Below are 21,056 nucleotides of genomic sequence, written 5' to 3'. Positions count from 1 at the left end.
GTTGCAGTTTGTGTTTATTTGTGCTCTGCATTTCAGCGTGCTATACTTTCTGTTCTCATGTTGGACCTCTTTTGCTTCAGGCTGCATGCACCTATATTTTACTCTTCTAAGAAATAGGCTATGGCTCAACAAAACACGAGCCAAAATATTTTTGTTAGATTTTAAAATGCTACAAGATTTTTTTAAAAAAAATATTTGCCAGACCATCCGTTTGGGATGTCACACTTACTCACCCTAATAATTAGGTTTTTCTACTTTAAAAAAGCTATAGTTTCCAGAATGTTTGAACTTCCTTTCGTAATGGTTTCTGTAGTAGATTATTATTATTATTATTTTCCTTTTTGAAACATAAAATCTCGATTCTACAATTTGTTGTCAGTATTACATACTTCTTGTAGTACATAGTCCCCTTCAGTAATATTTTTCCAATAACTTCCTTCTTTCCATATTCTGCCCTTGGGATTATTGTTCCCTTATAGTCTGTTTGTATCAATAATTCTGTTACTTTTTTTTAACGTTCATCTGAAATTTGAACGTCATTAAATGTGCTAACCTTAATTAACCAAAAATAAGTGCTTATATTTCAAATACATTCAATTTACAAATGGACCCCTTCTTTATAACCATCTCGATTTACAAAATAGCAGTATCGGATACCAATCTCTTTCTGCTTTGTCACTGTACTTATGCTGTGAGTTTATCCATCTCTATTGTATCCATTTGTTTTTGTAGCCATAAATCTAAGTCCGGTATTGTCATTTTTCTTCTAGTATTGGGCAATTAGTAGTCTTGCCATTGTTACCAAGTAGAGTAGTATTTACCAATATGTTCTTTCAATTTCTGGTGATATTTTGTTTAACATATTTAGTAAATATATTTCAGGTGTGAGTTCAAATTTTATGTTCAACATTTCTTTCAATTGTTATGTGTATTTGTTTCCAATAAATTTTTCAGGACATGAAATTTAGAGAAGACCTAAGGCATTTGTGTGTGTGTAGTGTGGATCCTCCTGGCTGTACTGATATTGATGATGCATTGCACTGCAGGGACTTGGAAAATGGAAATCTGGAGGTAAGTTCTCTGAAATTGCCATTGATAATACATTTTAATCTATATATTAAAATCCTCTCCTAAGTCTTATGTATTCTGTTTTGAGTTTGTAGAGGAGGGACCTTAGATAAACAGTACTTGTAACCCTATAACAAGAATTTTTTTTTCTCATATGGATGCTTTTGCTGGTGACTACATGCTCACATTCTGCAGTTTTTAACCAGTTGTATGCAAAGTTCAGCTGAAGGCAAGTTGTATGGTACAGCTGTTGCCTTGCATTAATAGGTGTTGTCTGTTTCTTCTCCTGCAACAATGGGATTCTGTGGAACCTTAAACATGGGGTGAAATGTTATATACGAGTACCGTATATACTCAACTATAAGTTGAAAAATGTATGCCCTAAAATTGACCCTAAAATCTTGGGTTGACTTACAGTATATACTGGTCAATATGGTATTACTGCTAAAAAGGTCCTGAAAGAAGCACCAATGCCCCACTCTCTGTGCCTCGGCAGTGATCTCTGAAAGAGTTGCCCAGGCAGGAGCGTGTATGAAAGAAGTAATTCCCTTCTCTATCCAATGTTAAAACCTTCTCTCCCCACCAAACAAACACTCCATTTCCCTCCAGTTCCTTCCCTTTTCAATCCAATGTTAAAACCTTTTCTACCTATCAAAAGAACACCCCACTTCCCTCCAGTCCTTTCCTTCTCAATATAATGTTAAAGCCTTTTCCTCTAGCACCAGAGAAGTGGTGCTAGGTGTTCAGGAGAGGTCTGGAGAAGGAGGGAGGGAAGTGGTGTTTTCCCATGTACATCCTTTGTTACATGATGTAATGACTGGGCCTTCAGTCATTGGAAGATTTCTGTCAGGTAATAATAGTAAGCTGGGAGGGAGGCACACGCAAGTATGTAATGACATCACAGCCGACAGAAAGTTCACTTGACAAATCAGTGAGCAAGAGCGAGAGTTTCTTCCGGAAGCTTCTAAGAGAAAAAGCCTCTGAGACCAGGTGACAGTTGGAGAGTGACAGTGAGTGAGAGAGGCAGAGAGAGAGTCTTCAACAGTTAGTGGTTTCCAAAGTGAGAATTAGAGATTAGTTTTAAAGATTAGGAAAACTATATTTCAAAGCCTGCTTATTACATCCATATATGAGTTAGGTGAGAATGTGTCAGATTAGAGTCTTCAGCAGTTAGTGGTTTCCACAGTGAGAATTCGAGATGGGAATGTCTCCCTTGAGTTAGTCTTACAGGTTAGGAAAACTGTAGTGTTGTGCCTATAGCAAGGCGGCATAATTCAGGCAGATGGTCTATGCTAAGCTAAGACCTGTCACTATATTTCAAAGCCATCAAGGCCAGCATAATACATCAGTATATCAGTTAGGTGACATTGTAGTAGATTAGAACGTTCAGGCCTTATTTATTATTTTTCTGGTTGCTTGCATGAAATGAATACTTTTAGAATTATACATATTGTACCTGCACGGCCCTTAGGGTCTTGAATGATTTATATCTTTTTGTTCTGTTTTGTTTAAGTATAATAAATACTTCCTTAAAAGTATCTGCTACTTTGACACTCCTTTACATGTGTCCCAGCTCGGTTGATGCTTGAGAAGATTACCAAGAAGTAGAACTAGAAGTCCTTAACAAGTTCCAGTGTATGTGAAGGGAAATCCAATACGAATTCACTGTGTGGTGGCAGTGTGATTCGAGGATCTCCAGAGGTCATCTTCAACTCCGCAAGGAGTAGGAACCTAGACCAGGAGACTCAGGGAGAAGCTAAGGATCTGCTGGGACTAAGAGCCAAGGCAGACCTGCTGTTTGGCTGTTTAGACCACAGGAGAATCATCACACACGTCCTTAAGTTTTACCCTTGACTTATCCATGGGTCATAGCAAAAGCCATGATTTTGGCCCTAAAAACCTTCCCTCGACTTATACATGAGGCCAACTTGTACACTAGTATATATGGTACATTTAATTGTGAAGTCCATGGAGTTGCATAGGTGTACAGTTTTGCAGACACAAAAAGTATAAGTTACATGTAAAATAATGAGCTCTAATGGCTTTAAGTTGTATAGAAATTTGGAAATAACCTGTAACTACTATGAGAATATAAAAGTATGTGATAGAGCACTTAAGGTGGCAAGAAGTTCTGTAAAATATATACTTGAAAATTCTGAATAAACTATTTATTTACTAGGTTGGTGTACACATTGCAGACGTCAGCCATTTCATTCGACCAGGAAATGCTTTGGATCAAGAATCCGCAAAAAGAGGGACAACCGTGTATTTGTGTGAAAAAGTAAAATTTCCAATCTCTCGTTCCCTTTTTTCTGTTGCAATTTGTTTTGATTTCTTTCCAGACCTAAAATACATTCCAACTCTGAAATAGCTAGAACTGGAGAAATAGATAATGCTTGCCATCCAACAAGCTGTTGTTGTGTGCCTTCAAGTTATTTCTGATTTATAGGGACTCTAATGCAAACCTGTCATACGGTTTTCTTGCCAGAATCTATTCAGAAGGGGTTTGCCCTTGCCTTCCTCTGAGGCAGAGATGTGACTTGCCCAAAGTCACCCACTGAGTTTCCATTGAGTGAGAATTCAAACCCCAATCTCCAGAGTTATAGTCCAACACTCAGACCACTACACCATGCTGGCGCTAGGGAAGCTGAGGGAGTGTCAGGCTTCTAGAATTTCACTGGCTGGGCCATAACAATGCTGTTAAGACTGTAACGGCTTCCCTTTAAAGCCACTTGTAGGCAGTTTCTGGTTATGGAAATGTACCCATGAACCTGGAATTCAGTTATTATTAAAGCCAAAACCTAAAAATTTCCAAAACTCAACATAGCTAAAGAATTAGGAACGATATTAGGAAAAACATAGTCTTCTGTTAAGAAGTCATCCTTAATCTAATCAACGATTTACAGTATGAGACTATATATAAAGAAATACAATTGACATTAATGTGTGCATTTGTTCTGTTTCTTACAGAGGATTGATATGGTTCCAGAGCTACTTAGTTCTAACTTATGTTCGTTGAGATCCAACGTTGACAGGTAATTATACATATTAAATAACTTAGGTAGCCAAGGCCTGTTACAGACTGCCAAAATAAAGCTGCTTCGGGTCTCTTTGGAGGTATGCTATTTAAATGATGCATGCATCCTAAGTATTCGGAAGATGCACCAAAGCTGCACTCCAGTGCTTAGGAATGGAGTGTGGCTTTGGTGTGACCTCCGGACTCTTAGGACCCATGCATCATTTAAATAGCATACTTCGAAAGAGACCCGAAGCAGCTTTATTTTGGCAGTCTGTAACAGGCCCAAGACATTTCCTTTGATTCCAACTTCTCTTCTGTGAAGAAATGCAGAAATGGGGCTTTTCTTGCCCTCCCCTTGTTTCTACAGCAATCTGTTTTTGGAGGTTGTAGATCCTGTTGAATGGGATGGTGTGTGATATATATAGCTTTAATGAGAAGAAGGTACCTCTGGAAACTGGGAGCAGGGGATTGCACCTTAAAAGTCAAGCCAACTAAAAATACTTGTTCATGTTTCATCAGTAACTTCTCTTTTCCTAGGCTTGCATTTTCATGCATTTGGGAACTGACTCACAATGCGGAAATACTGAGCACACGATTTACCAAAAGTGTCATTAATTCCAAGGTAAGTACAGTCATCCCTCCATATTTGCGGATTTGATTATTCACGGATCTCATTAATATGTTCTCTCTAGGACTGTCTAGGTCCTCCAGTGCAACTCTGTGGTCAACTTTAACTAAAAGTTGCACTGAAAGACCATTTGTAGCAACTCCAGTGCCATTCTATGGTCAGTGTATGTTGGACATTGACCACAGAGTTGCACTGGAGGACCTAGAGATTCCTAGAGAGGTGTCCTCTCAGGTAAAAACAGTGTTTTTGTTATTTGCGATTTTTCCATATTCACGGGGGTCTTGTTCCCCTAACCCTAGTGAATATGGAGGGACAACTGTAAATGCATTTTGAACTTTTGATTGCTCTAAAAAGAGACTGCATATCAGTGAGTCAGCAAGTCAATAAAATTATCATCACATAGAGTCAGGAACAATGAAACCATATGTGACAGAGTTTCTTGATAGACCTGGTTTCCTGTCAGTCAATTAAAATTCAGGAAGACTGGGAGGAAGCTTCCAGGGAGGGAGTGTATATCTGAGGCTGGAGAGAGAGAGAGAGTTTTCAGTTAAGATCAGATGAGGATTTTGACAGGAGAGGGAGTACTGTTCAGTTAGTCCAGAGGGGACTGTGATTCATTTAAACTACACAGGTCTGGTGGGTATTACTACTGAGAGGGGGTGGGAAGAGTATTTAAAAGCTTGCAATTGTTAAGGTAACCACACTAGGTTTGAAGTAACCTACATTAGATACTTTCTTTCTTAATGTTATTTAATAAAAGTACTGTTGATTTTTTTTACAATAGATCTCTCTTTCTGAGTGATTTCTGTAAACTACAGTGGGCCTTCTACATTCACTGGGATTAGGGATGCAGGACCCTCTGAAAGTGGAAAAAACACAAATAAAAAACCACTATTATTTAACCTGAGAGAATACCTGTTTAGGAATCTCTAGATCTTCCAGCACAATGCTAGGGTCAACATCTGCCATACGCTGACTATGACATTGTGCTGGAGGACCTACGAATCCCTAGAGAAGTGTTCTCTCTAGAAATCTCTAATTCCTCCAGCACAACTTCTGGTGGAAGTTGGCCATAGATGATCTAGAGATTCCTAGAGAGAATATGTTAATCTGTGAATAATTAAAGCTGCCAAAGTGAAAGCCACAAATATGGAGGGCTGACTCCAAACAAAGGCAAGCATGCTACCTAAAACATGAAACTGGTTTGGGGATACTTAGGACACTGGCTCTTACACACTTCAAAATAGTGTTAATAAGATAAAAACAGGGCATGTGTCAGTGACTAGGAGCCTTCTGTAGATAACAGGTAAAGGTAAACTAAGGTGTGAGAGAAGGTCCCATCACACTATATTTTTCCCCACACAGAGACTTAAAAATAATTCTAGGTTTATTTTTCCTCCATTTTTACCTACCTCCACTCCAGAAGACATGGGTAGCATATGGGCAATTACTGAGAAGCTTGCCTGCAGTGCTTACATTTGCTAATGCTTGAAGACAATGGGCTAGTGATGGGGGCCAGAAGATTCCTCCTTTTGTGTCTACAGTCATAATACAGTATGTGGAGAATCAGAATGATAGTTAAAAGTCTGCAATCAAATAATTGTATACAATCAGTGTGAGAAATATTTTTCTTAGGTTTGAATTATTTAGATCTCTATTTCATGCTCTGTTTAGTAAATAAATTAATCATGGTGGTTATGCTCATGTAACTGAATAAGCTAATTAAAATATCTTAAGTTACCTGTTCCATTAGTTTGGAGCCCTAAAATTCAGTCCTTTTAAAACTTTTCTGTTGAAAGAGGAGGATCTTCAAGCTAAAATACAAAAGAAGCACTTCAGATTTGTTTTAGTCAAATACTTCCATAAAAACAGAATAGCAAGAAAGCAAGATCAAAATCTTAAGCAAAGAGCATATTGTATTGTAGATCATGTGCTGCAAATCAGTAAAGGTTTGTTGTGCAAATCTGCAGAAGCTTCTTGGCAAAAACATACCTTACATTTACTGCTTCTCATAACCTTTTTTTTTTCTTTTGAAGGCTTCCCTTACATATGCTGAGGCACAAATGAGAATAGATTCTGCCAGCATGAATGATGACATTACTTGTAGCCTGCGTGGATTAAATAAACTAGCCAAAATTCTTAAGAAGCGTCGAATAGATAATGGGTAATAGTTCCTGTTGCATATAATGCTGTGCATGACCTTTCATTCTACAGATTCACTATGATCCACTTGGGACAGCTAATATTTGCCAGTATGAATCTTCCTAATGTACATAGAGAGAACAAAGAACAACAAATGTGATTTAGTTTTCAGTGTGGGTCTGTTTAAAAAACACAGTAGGACTCTGGAGTGGTAGGCTGAACTGTAGGCTCTGGAGGAGTTCTAGCTTATGGACAAGCAGTGTGTTGATTTGTGCTGCCTGCTTTCAGCAGAAATACCTAAATCAGGTGAAGGAATTGTGTGGCCCACCAAAAGTTGGGCTTCATCTTGTATAGCTAGTATAGCTAGTGGTGAGAAGGGTGATGGAATTTGCAATCCAGCAATATCTGGAGGGCCACACATTACCCACTCTTGGGCTAATCAAACTAGATATGATCTGTTAATTTTGACATGCCAACTCAACAGAGACATGGTACTCTGTATTTTTTTCCCCTCAGCAAACCACATAACCATAAAATGTATCCTGGATTAATTGTTCGGCTTGTCAAGAGAAACAGAAACTCGAGAGCCAGCTCCTTGCCAGCTTCCTAAGTGTCAACTGTGGATGCTTTCAGTTTATATTCCCCACTGCCCACCAGTTATAGAGTTTTCACCCTTAATGTGAAGGTTCCACTCTATCCCGCCACTGTATACAACAAATAATAAGTTTTCAACTCAGCAATCACATGAGTGCCATCAACTGTGAGGATTCCTCTCAGGCAATCTCACCGTTGTTCCCAGATGTGATGGTCTTTCATCTTAACACACCAAATATGAAGCCTACCACTATGTTCAATTGAAACACCCAGTGTAAGCGCTTTCCCTTATCCCCACATCTGCTACATTTAAGCACTTCCTCCTGCTCCTCTTGTGTAGCTCCAAGTCTAAATTACCTTTAAGTTCCTATACTTAAGCATTTATACTACTTTTATTCCCCAATAGGACATCACTTTTCCACCTTCTCTGAAACAAAGCTCAATATTAGCAATTTGAGGCCAGAAATGTATAAAAACATGAAACTTCAGATTATTTATATACAGGTTGAGTATCCCTTATCCAAAATGCTCAAGACAGAAGTGTTTTGGATTTTGGAATACTGTATCTGTATTTGTACATACATAATGAGGCTGGAGAGAGACGGAGGATTGTGAAATACTGGGAATCCAAGTGTAGTGCTTGGTATGAATCCACACCTGCCACCATTTCACAGATCCTAATGTCTCTCTAGACTTGCAAATACAGTACAGGTACGTCACTCAAAAAGTTTTGGATTTTAGAGTATTTTGGAATTCCGGATAAGAGATACTCAACATATATTACATATAAAACACCACATTCTCTCCTCATTCTAAATCAGACTCTTACCAATTACTCAACTGAAACTCCTGTCTTTCACTGCAACCCTAGTCTAACTCAGACCCCTCTCAAACACTTATTTGTGCTGTGCTCTTCTCATACTTTTGGCTAATCTCCCTCTCCATTCAAACTGAACTCTTGGCTGTCATTCACCAGCTGCCTCATACAAATCTCAAACATTTCACCAGTCAGCATTGACTTCAAGACTCCATTCTCCCCCTCCCCCTGCAAAAAACAAACTACTTGTCTTATGCACAATGAACCAAGCAACATTTTTATATACAAACGCATGACATCACACAATAAATAAGGTGTGGTCTTAAGACCTATGATTTGTTCAGCCAGTTACATTTCTGCATTCATTAGCATGTATGCTGCTCTTACATGTTGTATTGTATTTTAACACTTTGTCTGTGAATGGCCTTTGGTCTAAGTATTAATAAATGAAATGCATTAACTTGCCAGTTGTCTACAACAAAATGGAATTGTCGTGGATTCTGGTGGGTTGGGATGTTGAAATGTAATGACTGTTCTAAAGTTCCTTGAGTTTCTTAGGGTTAAGAAGCTCAGTGCTAACTAAATAGCTTTTTAGACAATAGCTTGTCTACTATTTCCAGTTATTTTCTGCAGTGTGCAACAGGAACCTGAATATTTGATGTATACCTGGGTCAAGTAATACAAGTAGGTGACTCTAGGCTGTTGTCCTGTGCTGGCCATTGAACATGCTCTCAAACGTTCTGGATAGCTCACACTTTCCTAGTAGATGATCTAGAGTTCCTTAGCTAATTCCATGAAGAAAGGAGACCCAGAAATTACTGATACAATAGTACAAACATATATCTTGGGATAAAGTCTATAGGATATAGGCTATATATTTCAATATTTGCACTTTTCAAAATAGGTACTATAAAATGTTTATTATGTTAATATGTGTTATTTTCTAGGGCTTTAACACTGGCTTCGCCTGAAGTTCGTTTCCACATGGATAGTGAAACTCATGATCCTATCGATTTACAGACAAAGGAACTCAAGTACGTTTTAAAAATTCCCCAAACAAAGATGCAGCTGCCTACTTTCCAGAATCATGTAACTCTTTATTTGAATTTTATGAACTGCATTCTAACAATTTGTAGATGTGCCCATTAAATATTGGCTACACTAATCCTAACAAATAGCATTTTATCTTATTAGATAGTGTTTTTCTATCTGTAAATTCAACATAACACAGTCATCCTCAAAATGTAGGGCATATCTGTCTGTAGTCAGTGAGGACATGCTGACCAGACAATTTTATAACTGGGGAGCACACAACACATTCTCAAAGTCCTTGGCAAACCCAGGAAAATACACAGTCTCCATGTCTCTTATTTGGCTTGAACCTCCATCAGCCAAACCCACAGAGTCTACACATGAGGGCTTCCTGTCCTTCAACAAAGACCTCTGGTTCACCAAATGGTGGGTCGCACCACTGTCAATCATCCACTGATAATTGACTGCTTGATGGGCCTGACAGTCACTGTCCTTCACTGCCGAAACAACTCTCTTCCTGTTCCCAGGAGTCCAGTTCTGTTTCTTCTTTCTGGCAGCAGGTGGCTTCTTGCAGTTCCTCCAGGGATGTAGCCAAGGGGGGGGGGTTCTTGGGGTCCGGACCCCCCCTTCCATTAGAAAAAATGAATGGAGTGTGCTGCTGCGCCGCCGCACCTAAGCCCCATTATAATGGTGGCACTTAGTCTGGACCCCCCCCCCCCCTTCCCAAAATCCTGGCTATGTCCCTGGTTCCTCCTGAAGTGGCCTGTCTCTCCGTAGTTGTAGAAATGCTTGGCTTTACAGACAGCTACACTCAGTTTGTTGAACTGCTTCCGACTGACCTTGGTTCGGCATGTTGCTGTCTCTGAATGCCTTTCTCAAACCGCTGTCGCTGGCATTCTTCCAAGACACGTGTGGACACCAAGTCCATTGTGAGCTGGCTCTCTGGCACCCTCTGCAGGCTGTACAATATGTGATCAAAGTCACTCGATAAACTGCCCAGCATAATATATGCTTTTTGTTCTTTTGGAAGTTTTATTCCTCTTGATTCTGCCTCTACAAACATATGTCGCATGGTGGACAGATGTTCTTCTGGAGACTGTCCCTTTTGCATCTTACAAGCATACAATCTCTTGCTCTAGAGCATTTTTGACAGTGCAGAGTCAGATTGATGTACTTCTCTCAGTGCATTCCAAAACTCCTTGGCAGATACCTTATCCCTTACATGGTCTAACTGACTGGGCTCCAGAGTGAGACATAATGTAGCTCTGGCTCTTCTATCTTCTTCAGCATTTTTGACAGTTAAACCTTCTTCAATTACATCCCAGAGTCCTTCTCTTATTAGGACTGCCTTGGCATAGACAGCCCATAGGCTGTAATTGGAGTCATTTAACTTTGGGAACTTCATGAAATCCATGCCGACAACAAAACAAACAAATGCTCAGCCTTGACAGCCTTCCACAGCTCTCACTATCTGCTGAATATATGAAAATGGCTGGCAGCTCAGCGCCTTAACTTTGTGTTTTCTGTTAACTCTTTGCTTTCCGGCCCTCAGACAGTTTTAGCTGCTCTTCTGGATAACTGCTCACAAAACAGCTACTCACTTAGATGCCCAGGCAGATCCTGAGGTGCACACTGGGCCCATATCCCTTGTTATCGTTTTGTAGCACAGTATGTGATGAGGTATCATGGCTACGTTTGGTGCCAGGATCACCACCTTCAAATCTGTAGGCAGCAGCTTGTGACCTGGAGAAACACCTCTCCCCTTCCAGAATAACTGAAGAGAACCCTGTAGACAAAGGTCTCTCAGATGAGGCTTTTATTCTTAGAAGAAGTTCCAATATGTACAGAGCTATCTACAAACATCTACACAGTCCACCATCCATCAAACAGAGAAAGCCACAAAGTCAACTAACGGAATCCACAGCCAACTGCCAAAACCAACCGTCAAGGGAATGTTCAAATTCCTCCCAGCCAGCGCTTGATTGGCTGATGACCCCTGGTTGGTGAATGGCCGGCCTGTTGCTATTAAGTCCCACATTGTACATTTTACTATGGACTCTACATCCCAACAGAACCATGGCCAGATTTTTCTTCCCGAAGAAAGGGTGCAGATGGCACACCAGTTGAAGCTTGGCAAAGTCACTCCAGGCCACTACAGGCACCTGGCTTTCCAGGAGCAGCGCTAGGTCCAAGAGCACCCCCAAGCTATGAATCTGATCTTTCAGAGGGAGAGCAACTTTCCAGAAGCCACACAGAAACAAAACAAAACAAAAAACAACTGGACATGACGGAGAAAGTACTTTTTGGACATTTCCAAATGAGGTAGTCTGTCCTCCTCTTGTCAGGTCCACAAAAACAGTCTTAGAGGACTCTATGCCATCCCTAAGGTATATTTTGCCCACCACCACCGCCCATGGCCCACTATACAAGAGCAGTGCAGAAGTCATTGTAGCCAGTAATTTGTATACTGAACTGCTGCTACTTGCATTCAGAAAGACTTACTGTTTGATTGATCTAATAATAGAGATTATCACACATGGAAAAGATGGATCCCTCCTGTCCTTACACTGTCCTTATGGTGCGACTACGCAAAGATTATCAGATGATGTCTGTCCTTATTCCTTGATCATGATAAAATTGTCCGTTTATCCCGTCCTTCTCCCATCACTGAAGTGGCATGGCCCAGTCATGGTGTATTAGCGGAAATGCCAGTTAATACAACGGCAGGGTCACTGATGGGAGAACGACAGGATAAGCGCAAACATAAGGATGGGCTAAGGATGAGAGCGATCCATCCTTACACCGTATGATAATCTCCAGTAATATTGATCCCATAAGGTCAATTTGGAGTGAATTAATCACCAAAACTCCATAAACTTGGTTCTGCAATGGTGAATGAAAAGTACTGTTTCTTCAGATGCCATTAACATCACAGATTGGATGGATATAAATAGAAATTAAGTATAGATGCAGTCATTATGAGTCTCTAAACTTTATTTTCCTGTATCTGTGAATATTTGAGAGATGTGCTGAAGTAAATCACAAAACAGTGTTTGAAAAGAACAAGTAATAGTCTGAAAAGTGAGCTGATAAATCAGGCTGTCCTCTAGAACAGCAGTTCGCAACCTGTGCTGCGAGGAGCCCTTAGGGCTTCACATACTCTTCCCAGGTGTTCTGCAGCCACTCCAGGAAAATGAAAGAAATAAAAATTGAATGAAATTAAAGTATAAGAAACAAAAAGTAACACAAGTCCTAAAAATCATTAACTTGTAAGACATAGGGTAGGCCTCTTAAGGGTTCCGACATAGAAATGGATTTTAAGGTCTCTGTGAGTCAAAAAGGTTGGGAACCCCTGCTTTAGCACATTGGGAGATGAACATGAACATTTTTAGAGACTTTGAAATTGCAGCGACAATGGGAACCAAAAGAATTGTTTTAATCTCATGTATAATTTGCATGAGTGTTCTTGATGAAGGTCATCTGAAATGAAGTTCTTATTTTTGCAGAGAACAAGTGTACCAGATGTACACTTTCTCTCCCTCTTGGTAAAAGTGTAATGTTTTTGTTGACAGGGAAACAAACTCCATGGTTGAAGAGTTCATGTTGCTTGCTAATATTTCTGTAGCACAAAAGATCTATGATGAATTCTCAGAGCATGCCTTGCTGAGAAAGCATCCAGCTCCACCACCTTCTAATTATGACATCCTTGTGAAGGCAGCAAAGTCTAAGGCAAGTTCTTGGTATTCAGAACCGAAAGAGATAAAAGAATTGATTGCTTATTGGACTACCTCATGGTATTTCACACATGCATTGATTCCTTTCAAGCCTGTATAGTCTGTCTGTCCCCACTCAGTTCTGCTCCTGAATATTGTGTCCTCTAGATTAATAAAGGGGTTTGCCTTTCTTTGTTCCGTGGAAGGTATTTCCATGTATATGCAGGATTTCTGAATTTTGGCCCTCTTGCAATGTCTAAATAGGTTCATTTGATGCAGAGAATAATCATCTCTTAATTTCTTCACCTAGTCTTTGAACTCAAAGAGATGCTGCACAGACTCTCTTAAATCTCTGGGGAATACCTAAGGTGTATTTTGTACTTTGCAGCTGATTTATAACTTTTGAAATACCACATGTCCTCTGAAGAGCTCAAAGTACATCATACTTTGCATTCTGGATTGTATCAGCATATACTTAGTAATGCATATGTAAACTATGGTAAACTTCTAAGATATTTTCTCTTACAGGGTTTGGAAATCAAAACTGACTCTGCAAAAGCTCTGGCTGATTCCCTAGATCGTGCAGAATCCCTGTCTTTCCCATACTTGAACACCCTGTTACGTATTTTGGCTACCCGCTGCATGATGCAAGCTGTTTATTTTTGCTCAGGCATGGACAATGACTTTCATCACTATGGTTTAGCATCACCTATTTATACACATTTTACTTCACCAATCAGAAGGTACTGTTCAGAAAAATTTCAAAATAAAAATATATATGTAACCTCTTAAAAAGATAGTCTGACAGCTGTCTAGTGATATAAAACTTTGGGAAAAAGATCTGTTTATTTCAAGAATCACACATTTTGGGAAAGACTGATAAATATCCAGTACTTATCTTTATATCAAACCTAAACTTACTTAACTGCTTTAGCAATAAAAATTATATTATTTGACATATCTGTGACATTTTAAAATTTTAAAAAATTGAATTTCTTACCAGCAAAACTGTGAATATACCCTAAACTAAACAGAGGAGGTAGTCTGCTGTGCCCTATACTACCAGAGCAAAAGAAGTAGGGATGAAATGAGAATGGAAGCCACAGATTGTGTGCTAAGTAAAATAAAGTGTACTGTGTGGACAAACACTCTCATTCAGTCACAGTTTTAAAGAGTAGACAAACAACATATCTGGATATAAAGTTTAAATTAATATTGAAAATACTGTTGTTTTTTCATAATCTGCTATCACAAGCAATGGCTTCTCAGTATATTCCTTTTACAAATATGACAGTACCCACTTTATGCAAAAGTATATCTTGGATTTGAGCATTGTATATGTCTACAGGATGCCCAGGAATTACTGCTTTGTAATACTGCAGATTGTCTTATGTACAAACCTTCGTATTACAACATTCTTGTCATTTTGTATGAGTAGAACCTTGTCTTCAGTTTGCAAAGGAGAAGCTTTCATTAGAGCCCATTCCCCAGAATTTCCATTGGAAGAACTGGTGGGAACTTCCCTTGATCAGAATATTTCCAGCTTTTTTATGGGCCTTCACAGCAACACACCTATCACATTCCACCAAATTCCATCTGGAGTGACAACTGTTAAAGTTGCTGTGAACACCTCACGTTCTGATGTTACGCTGAAGTATATAAATCTGATTGATATACCTACTTTTTTCTTACTTCGTATGTCTTCATATGTCTTCCTATACTTCTTGCAAAATCTGAATGATTTAGATTTTCTTATTTGTCCAGGAACAAATAAAAATATTTGGAATGAAGTGGGCATGTAGTTAAAAGCTATATAAAACTTTTAAGTTCCACAGGCCTATAAAATGTCTGTGGTATGAGGAAGAACATCTTTTCTGTTTCTCATTCTCCAGCATCACCTCCTTTAGGTTGCTGCAGGTATTCAACATATAGCACAATGGAGAAAGATTGTAAAAGGATGGGGAAGGAAAGATGTTGCCATCATCCAGTCAAGGCATTCACCCCATGATTTCTGAATGGGCATTTCTCGCGGGGGGAGGGGGGGGGGGGCTACTGCAACATTTATTACATTTTTTTTTAATAATGATATTCCACTCTGTATCTTAGAACAACATCTCAGGACAGTATACATGTAAAATCAATTTTAACACCTTTAAACAATTTTAAACTTTTTCAGGTCCCCACCTATGCATCTCATTTCTTCCTCTGTTCTTTGTATTCAATAAATGACAGATACTGAAAAGATACCAAAATATAGCTGCAGAGTGCGGGGGGGGGGGGGTGTTAGGGGTTAGAATGGGATCTTATTTATCAGTGGCACATTTTTTCTTTGTTTGTTTTTTTCTCCCTTGCAGATATGCTGATATTATAGTGCATCGACTGCTGGCTGTGGCTATTGGAGCAGACAGTACATACCCTGACCTCACAGATAAACATAAATTGGCAGAACTGTGTAACAACCTCAATTATAGGCATAAAATGGCTCAGTATGCACAGAGAGCTTCTGTTACCTTCCACACACAGGTGAATGGTTGTCTTTTGGTTCCAGCAATCATATGCAAACTGAGGAACACATGGATTTTTAGTTGTTCATCATGCTATGTTTAGAATATTATTTATTTATTTATTTATTTATTTATTTAGCTCTGTAGAATTGCACAGTTTTACTGTTCTAATGTGCAGTTTTATTTTTAACTGCCTTGGGGGACTCCTTGAGCCAGGGGATAAGGGTATAAATGAAGTTAATCCCTGCCCCCCAAGTTTATATCTTCTCTGGAAAGCTCACAACAGCTTAGATGGAGCCTTCAGTTGTCTCCAATCAAATTAATCTGATCTGCGTAGCTTCAGCTGTTGTCCAGCAAACAGGTTCTTACAGACTGGTCATCAGGAATATCAAAGCATTTCATAGCATGAATACATTTTTTTTACATACATAACACAACCCTTTCCTCCCTCTTATTTCTCTGCCCCCTCCTTCCCCACATAAATATAAATATACCACTATAAACAACTGGGGAACTCAAGATTTTGATTCTTGGTTGGTTCTGTTTATTTATTGAACCCCAAGAGGTTTGGGGACCAGTTGTATTTTAAGAACATAGAGCACAATCCAATGCAAGTTATCTGCTTTTCTCATGATCCAGTAGGGAAGAGTGAAGCCTTTGTTTATTTCAGGCATGAACTGTGGCTAGATTGTACGGTATGTCTGTCTTCACATGATTTGCATGATTGTGTGGGTGAGGAAGCTTCTTTATTTCCAGGATTTAAGTGAACAGAACTTGTTATGGGTTTCTTTGTTTTTCTTCTCAGTTGTTTTTCAAAAGCAAGGATGTGGTGAATGAAGAAGCGTATATTCTGTTTGTAAGGAAGAATGCCATTGTGGTTCTAATTCCCAAATATGGTTTAGAAGGCACTGTCTTCTTTGAAGAAAAGGATAAGCCAAAACCAACACTGCTGTACAACGACGAGGTAAAACATTTTGATTTGGGTTTTAGACTCCTTTTATTTGGAAATTGAACTGTGCAAAATGTGTCTTACAAGTTTGCTCTTTTAGTTTCATGCAGTCTAATCCAGTATACTTGAAATGGCAATACAGTATAAAACTTTGGGAGAGCAAAACCCAGAAGCGTTATTTAGAAACAGCTTTCCTCCACTGATCTCTGTTTCAAATTCTCCAAATGTAAAACCTTTTTAACTTGAGATTGTTTTGATAAAAACAGATTTCAAGTATGTGTATATGTTTTATGGGTATTATTCAGCCCTTGTATTTTGAAGGATTAAACTGTCTGAAAGGAGATAAGTCAGATTGCTTTGGCTGGAGTTAAAGCATCCTTGTTCTGCTGACCCTAATCTTATATAAATGAATATATATAAATATATACTTGTGATGATCCCCTTGCAGTCTAAGCAGCCAAACAGCAGGTCTGCCTTGGCTCTTAGTCCCAGCAGATCCTTAGCTTCTCCCTGAGTCTCCTGGTCTATGTTCCTACTTCTTTCTGAGTTGAAGATGACCTCTGGAGAGCCTCGAATCACGCTGCCACCACACAGTGAATTCGTATTGGATTTCCCTTCACATACACTGGGACTTGTTAAGGACTTCTAGTTCTACTTCTTGCTAATCTTCTCAAGCATCAACCGAGCTGGGACATGTGTAAAGGAGTGTAGAAGTAGCAGATACTTTTAAGGAAGTATTTATTATACTTAAACAAAACATAACAAAAAGATATAAATCATTCAAGACCCTAAGGGCCGTGCAGGTACAATATGTATAATTCTAAAAGTATTCATTTCATGCAAGCAACCAGAAAAATAATAAATAAGGCCTGAATGTTCTAATCTACTACAATGTCACCTAACTGATATATTGATGTAATATGCTGGCCTTGATGGCTTTGAAATATAGTGACAGATCTTAGCTTAGCAAAAGGAGCCCTGGGGCGCAGTGGTTAAATGCCTGTACTGCAGCCATTCACTCAAAACCACAAGGTTGCGAGTTCAAGACCAGCAAAAGGGCCCAAGCTCGACTCAGGCTTGCATCCTTCCGAGGTCGCTAAAATGAGTACCCAGACTGTTGGGGGCAAATTAGCTTACTTGCTAATTAGCTTACTTGCTGTTCACCGCTATGATCTTTGGAATAGCGGTATATAAATAAAAACAAACAAAAAACAAGCATAGACCATCTGCCTGAATTATGCCGCCTTGCTATAGGCACAACACTACAGTTTTCCTAACCTGTAAGACTAACTCAAGGGAGACATTCCCATCTCGAATTCTCACTGTGGAAACCACTAACTGCTGAAGACTCTCTCTCTCTCTGCCTCTCTAACTGTCACTCTCCAATTGTCACCTGGTCTCAGAGGCTATTTCTCTTAGAAGCTTCTGGAAGAAACTCTCACTGCTGCTCACTGATTTGTCAAGTGAGCCTTCTGTCAGCTGTGATGTCATTACTTATTTACATGTGCCTCCCTCCCAGCTTACTCTTATTACCTGACAGAAGTCTTCCAATGACTGGAGGCCCAATCATTAGAATAGTATATATATATTACATACACATACATGCACACAGCTGGGTTGTTTGGTATACTTTGCCTGTTTCTTAAAAGATAAATCTTGAGATCCCTAAATATTCAGATGTGCTTCTGACTTCAATGAGTGCTTAATATAAATTAGGGGGGGAAATACACCTTGGTTAAGTGATACTGTTTTGATTTTTAAAAATGTGGTGTTCATTTTGTAGATACCATCTCTTACTGTGGAAGGCACAACTTTCCATACGTTTGACAAAGTAACAGTGAACATCATGTTAGACGCTTCCAATGTCCAACACCAGAAAATACGCATGGCCTTGGTAGAGCCAACGGTAGGTTGCTGATAACAGTAGTTTGAAAATCATATGGCAGCATGAAGTTCAAACACAGTAATGGTTTTAAGTAAATCCTAAAGTAGTGTTTGAAATTCCTGCAACATAATTTCCCAAATGTGTTATCCATAAAATTTCTGAGAGAATAGAATGGTAATTTTTAGAAGAGTGGAGAAGATGACATGAACAATTAGCAGTTTTGTGGAAGAGCCTAATGAAAGTTGTCCAGTGGAGCAAGTTTTACGTTTATGTATAGATTAATAAGTTCTAAAGTAAGATTGAGTCTTAATCATTTTCACTGGGAAGAATTGCCCCAGTGGAGAAATTGCTTGTATTACGCGGGTGCACTATATGTGGCTTCCAGTTTACGCTGAAGCCGCACAACAATGAAACAAATGGTGTGCACTCCACATGCACACACACCATTGTTTGCAATGGGATGCGGGTATACACGGAATTCCCCTTATTGTGGGGAGACCCAGAACGGATCTCCTGGGTAAGGGAAGGTCCCACTGTATATGTCACATTTGTAGAGAACCATGTCATGTTTGCAGGTTGAGTTCCTTCCTTTTCTGTATCTATTAGCTCACCCTTCTCACACAGCAAGGGAGATAGGAGGAACTGGAAGCCCCATGTGAAAAAATTGTGGTGTTGCTTCATTTTCTGGCTGGGGTAGTCTTATCAAAGGAACTGTCACATAGGCTGCTCCCATGTGACCTCAGGCTTTTCATGTTAACTTGACATCAGAAAGAGCTTCACTGTAAACCATCTGATACCACTGGCATGAAAAGGGGGCTTAAAAGAAACACATGCTTCAGTGTAAATTAAAACCAACTGTGTCTGTCACAATGGAGGATGGAATATGTGTTGAGTACATCTGTATTTAGGAATGGTTCCTGCAATGTATAGTATGTACAGTTTTTGTGGGTTTTTCGGGCTATGTGGCCATGTTTCAGAAAAGTTTCTTCCTGACATTTCGCCAGCATCTGTGGCTGGTGAAACATCAGGAAGAAACTTTTCTGGAACATGGCCACATAGCCTGAAAAACCCACAAAAAACTATGGATGCCGGCCATGAAAGCCTTCGACTTTACATATAGTATGTACCTCCTTAGAAATACTTTGCATCCTATATAAGATTCCTGTCAGGAACAGTTAAGTAATTTCATCTGATGTCTGTGTGGAAAGTGTTGGATTGTGCAGTTCGCAATATGTATTGATTCACTTCATTATTTTGCGAATCAGAGACCTGTGTGTGTAGAGTGTGCAAAGGGTGCCTTATGAGCTGTACCTTGTAACACAGCTTGGTCTATCATGGAAACCTCAAGTCCTTTTCTCTGCAGATTTTTTTTGCTGTGAATACACCAAACCCAGAGGGCTACATAACGGGCACATTGTGCCATCCCACTCTCCATGTTGAGAGCAATGGTTCGGGACATATGGCTCCCCAGGTGTTGTTGGACTGCAGTTCCCATATTTCTTAGCCACCATAACCAATGAAGAATAATGAAAATTGCAGTCCAGCAACATCTGGAAAGCTGTAAGTCCCAGGCTTAGAGTCTGTCAGGGTGCTCGTTTTAGATTAATGATTGTTCTTTTTAAACAAGTAAAAATTACATTTTTTCAATAAATTATAAATGAATCTTGGTCCTCTTCCTTGAAGCTCAAAGAACAGCTTGAGAGCTGGGATTTTGAAATATGTATGTTTTGATGTTGGTTGATAAATTGTGACAGTCTTTTGAGTCCTCCATTTTTCTTTCTCTGTTAGGTACCAGGTATTAGTGTTCCGAGCCAACAAAGCAGTAAATGTGAACCAGAAAAGAAGAAGAAGAAGCTAGGGGAATAGTTTCATTTTAGCAATTAATACATTTTCAACTGTTCAGTTATGTTTGAAAAGCATGTATGACCTTTTATACAATTTTAAAAATTCCTACAGAAATTTGTTAATTGTGATTTGTACCCATGTCCAAACATTTTTATTCTGATACAATGCAATTTTTAAATGCTATTCATGTATTGTATTAAAGGCCCCAGTGACAAAAAGAAGCCGATCTTTTGGGAATCCTTGGTTCTGCCTACAGAAGCAGAAAAAATGAAGTTTCAATATGGAACATTTTCCTAATGCAAGATAGTCTGTATTTAAGCTTTGACAGTTAGAACTGCTCTGTACCTTAGAAATCGTAAGATTTCAGAGTTAGGACCTGCTTTATTTCTAGGCTGCAGTAAAGGTCTGTTTCTGATGTTTACTCCTGTACATCTATCCCTTCCTGTCCTATTTGTCTACTTTTATTGAAGGGAAAAATAGCACATGTCACTGTTATTATGAAATAGTGATAATGTATATAAAAATAAAAATATATAAACCAGAAAGTCTTTGAGCTTGCACAATGCTAAAGAAAGGAAAAAAGGAGCAACTCAAGTGGATGTAGTATTTATACTAAAATTTTACAGGGCTACAGTCAGTCATTAAGTGTCCATATGTTAAATGATGTTTCTGCATTATACAAATCTTAGTATTTGCTTTAGTTGGGGAAATTTAGTGACCATGTATGTTATGGACAACCACTACTTATCATCTGTATCCAGTCATAGGATGACAAGAGCTATTCTGTGTAGTGAATAAAAAATAGATCCCCCCTGACTTCACAAAAGGATTCTGCCCAATACCCCTAATATCAAGTTAAA

General features: G+C 39.0%; 1 protein-coding gene across 2 annotated transcripts in view; it reads left to right on the top strand.

Moving 5' to 3' along the window:
• Positions 1-20,741, top strand: part of LOC149319093 (exosome complex exonuclease RRP44-like) — a 34,553-nt gene extending 13,812 nt beyond the window's left edge. For both annotated transcript variants that reach the window (XM_089511103.1, XM_089511104.1), the window contains 12 exons: positions 955-1,071; positions 3,248-3,349; positions 4,039-4,103; positions 4,625-4,709; positions 6,752-6,879; positions 9,216-9,302; positions 12,873-13,029; positions 13,542-13,756; positions 15,368-15,536; positions 16,323-16,481; positions 18,250-18,372; positions 20,140-20,741. In XM_089511103.1, coding sequence (XP_089367229.1) covers positions 955-1,071; positions 3,248-3,349; positions 4,039-4,103; positions 4,625-4,709; positions 6,752-6,879; positions 9,216-9,302; positions 12,873-13,029; positions 13,542-13,756; positions 15,368-15,536; positions 16,323-16,481; positions 18,250-18,372; positions 20,140-20,217 — 1,485 coding nt within the window. In that variant the 3' untranslated portion in view covers positions 20,218-20,741. The remainder of the gene's footprint in view (positions 1-954; positions 1,072-3,247; positions 3,350-4,038; positions 4,104-4,624; positions 4,710-6,751; positions 6,880-9,215; positions 9,303-12,872; positions 13,030-13,541; positions 13,757-15,367; positions 15,537-16,322; positions 16,482-18,249; positions 18,373-20,139) is intronic.
• The last annotated feature ends 315 nt before the right edge of the window (positions 20,742-21,056 follow it).

This window comes from Sceloporus occidentalis, unplaced genomic scaffold (genome assembly GCF_023333645.1).
Source record: "Sceloporus occidentalis isolate IW3139 unplaced genomic scaffold, rSceOcc1.0.p SCAF_2, whole genome shotgun sequence".
Lineage (NCBI taxonomy): Eukaryota > Metazoa > Chordata > Lepidosauria > Squamata > Phrynosomatidae > Sceloporus > Sceloporus occidentalis.
This window is presented reverse-complemented; position numbering and strand designations above follow the sequence as displayed.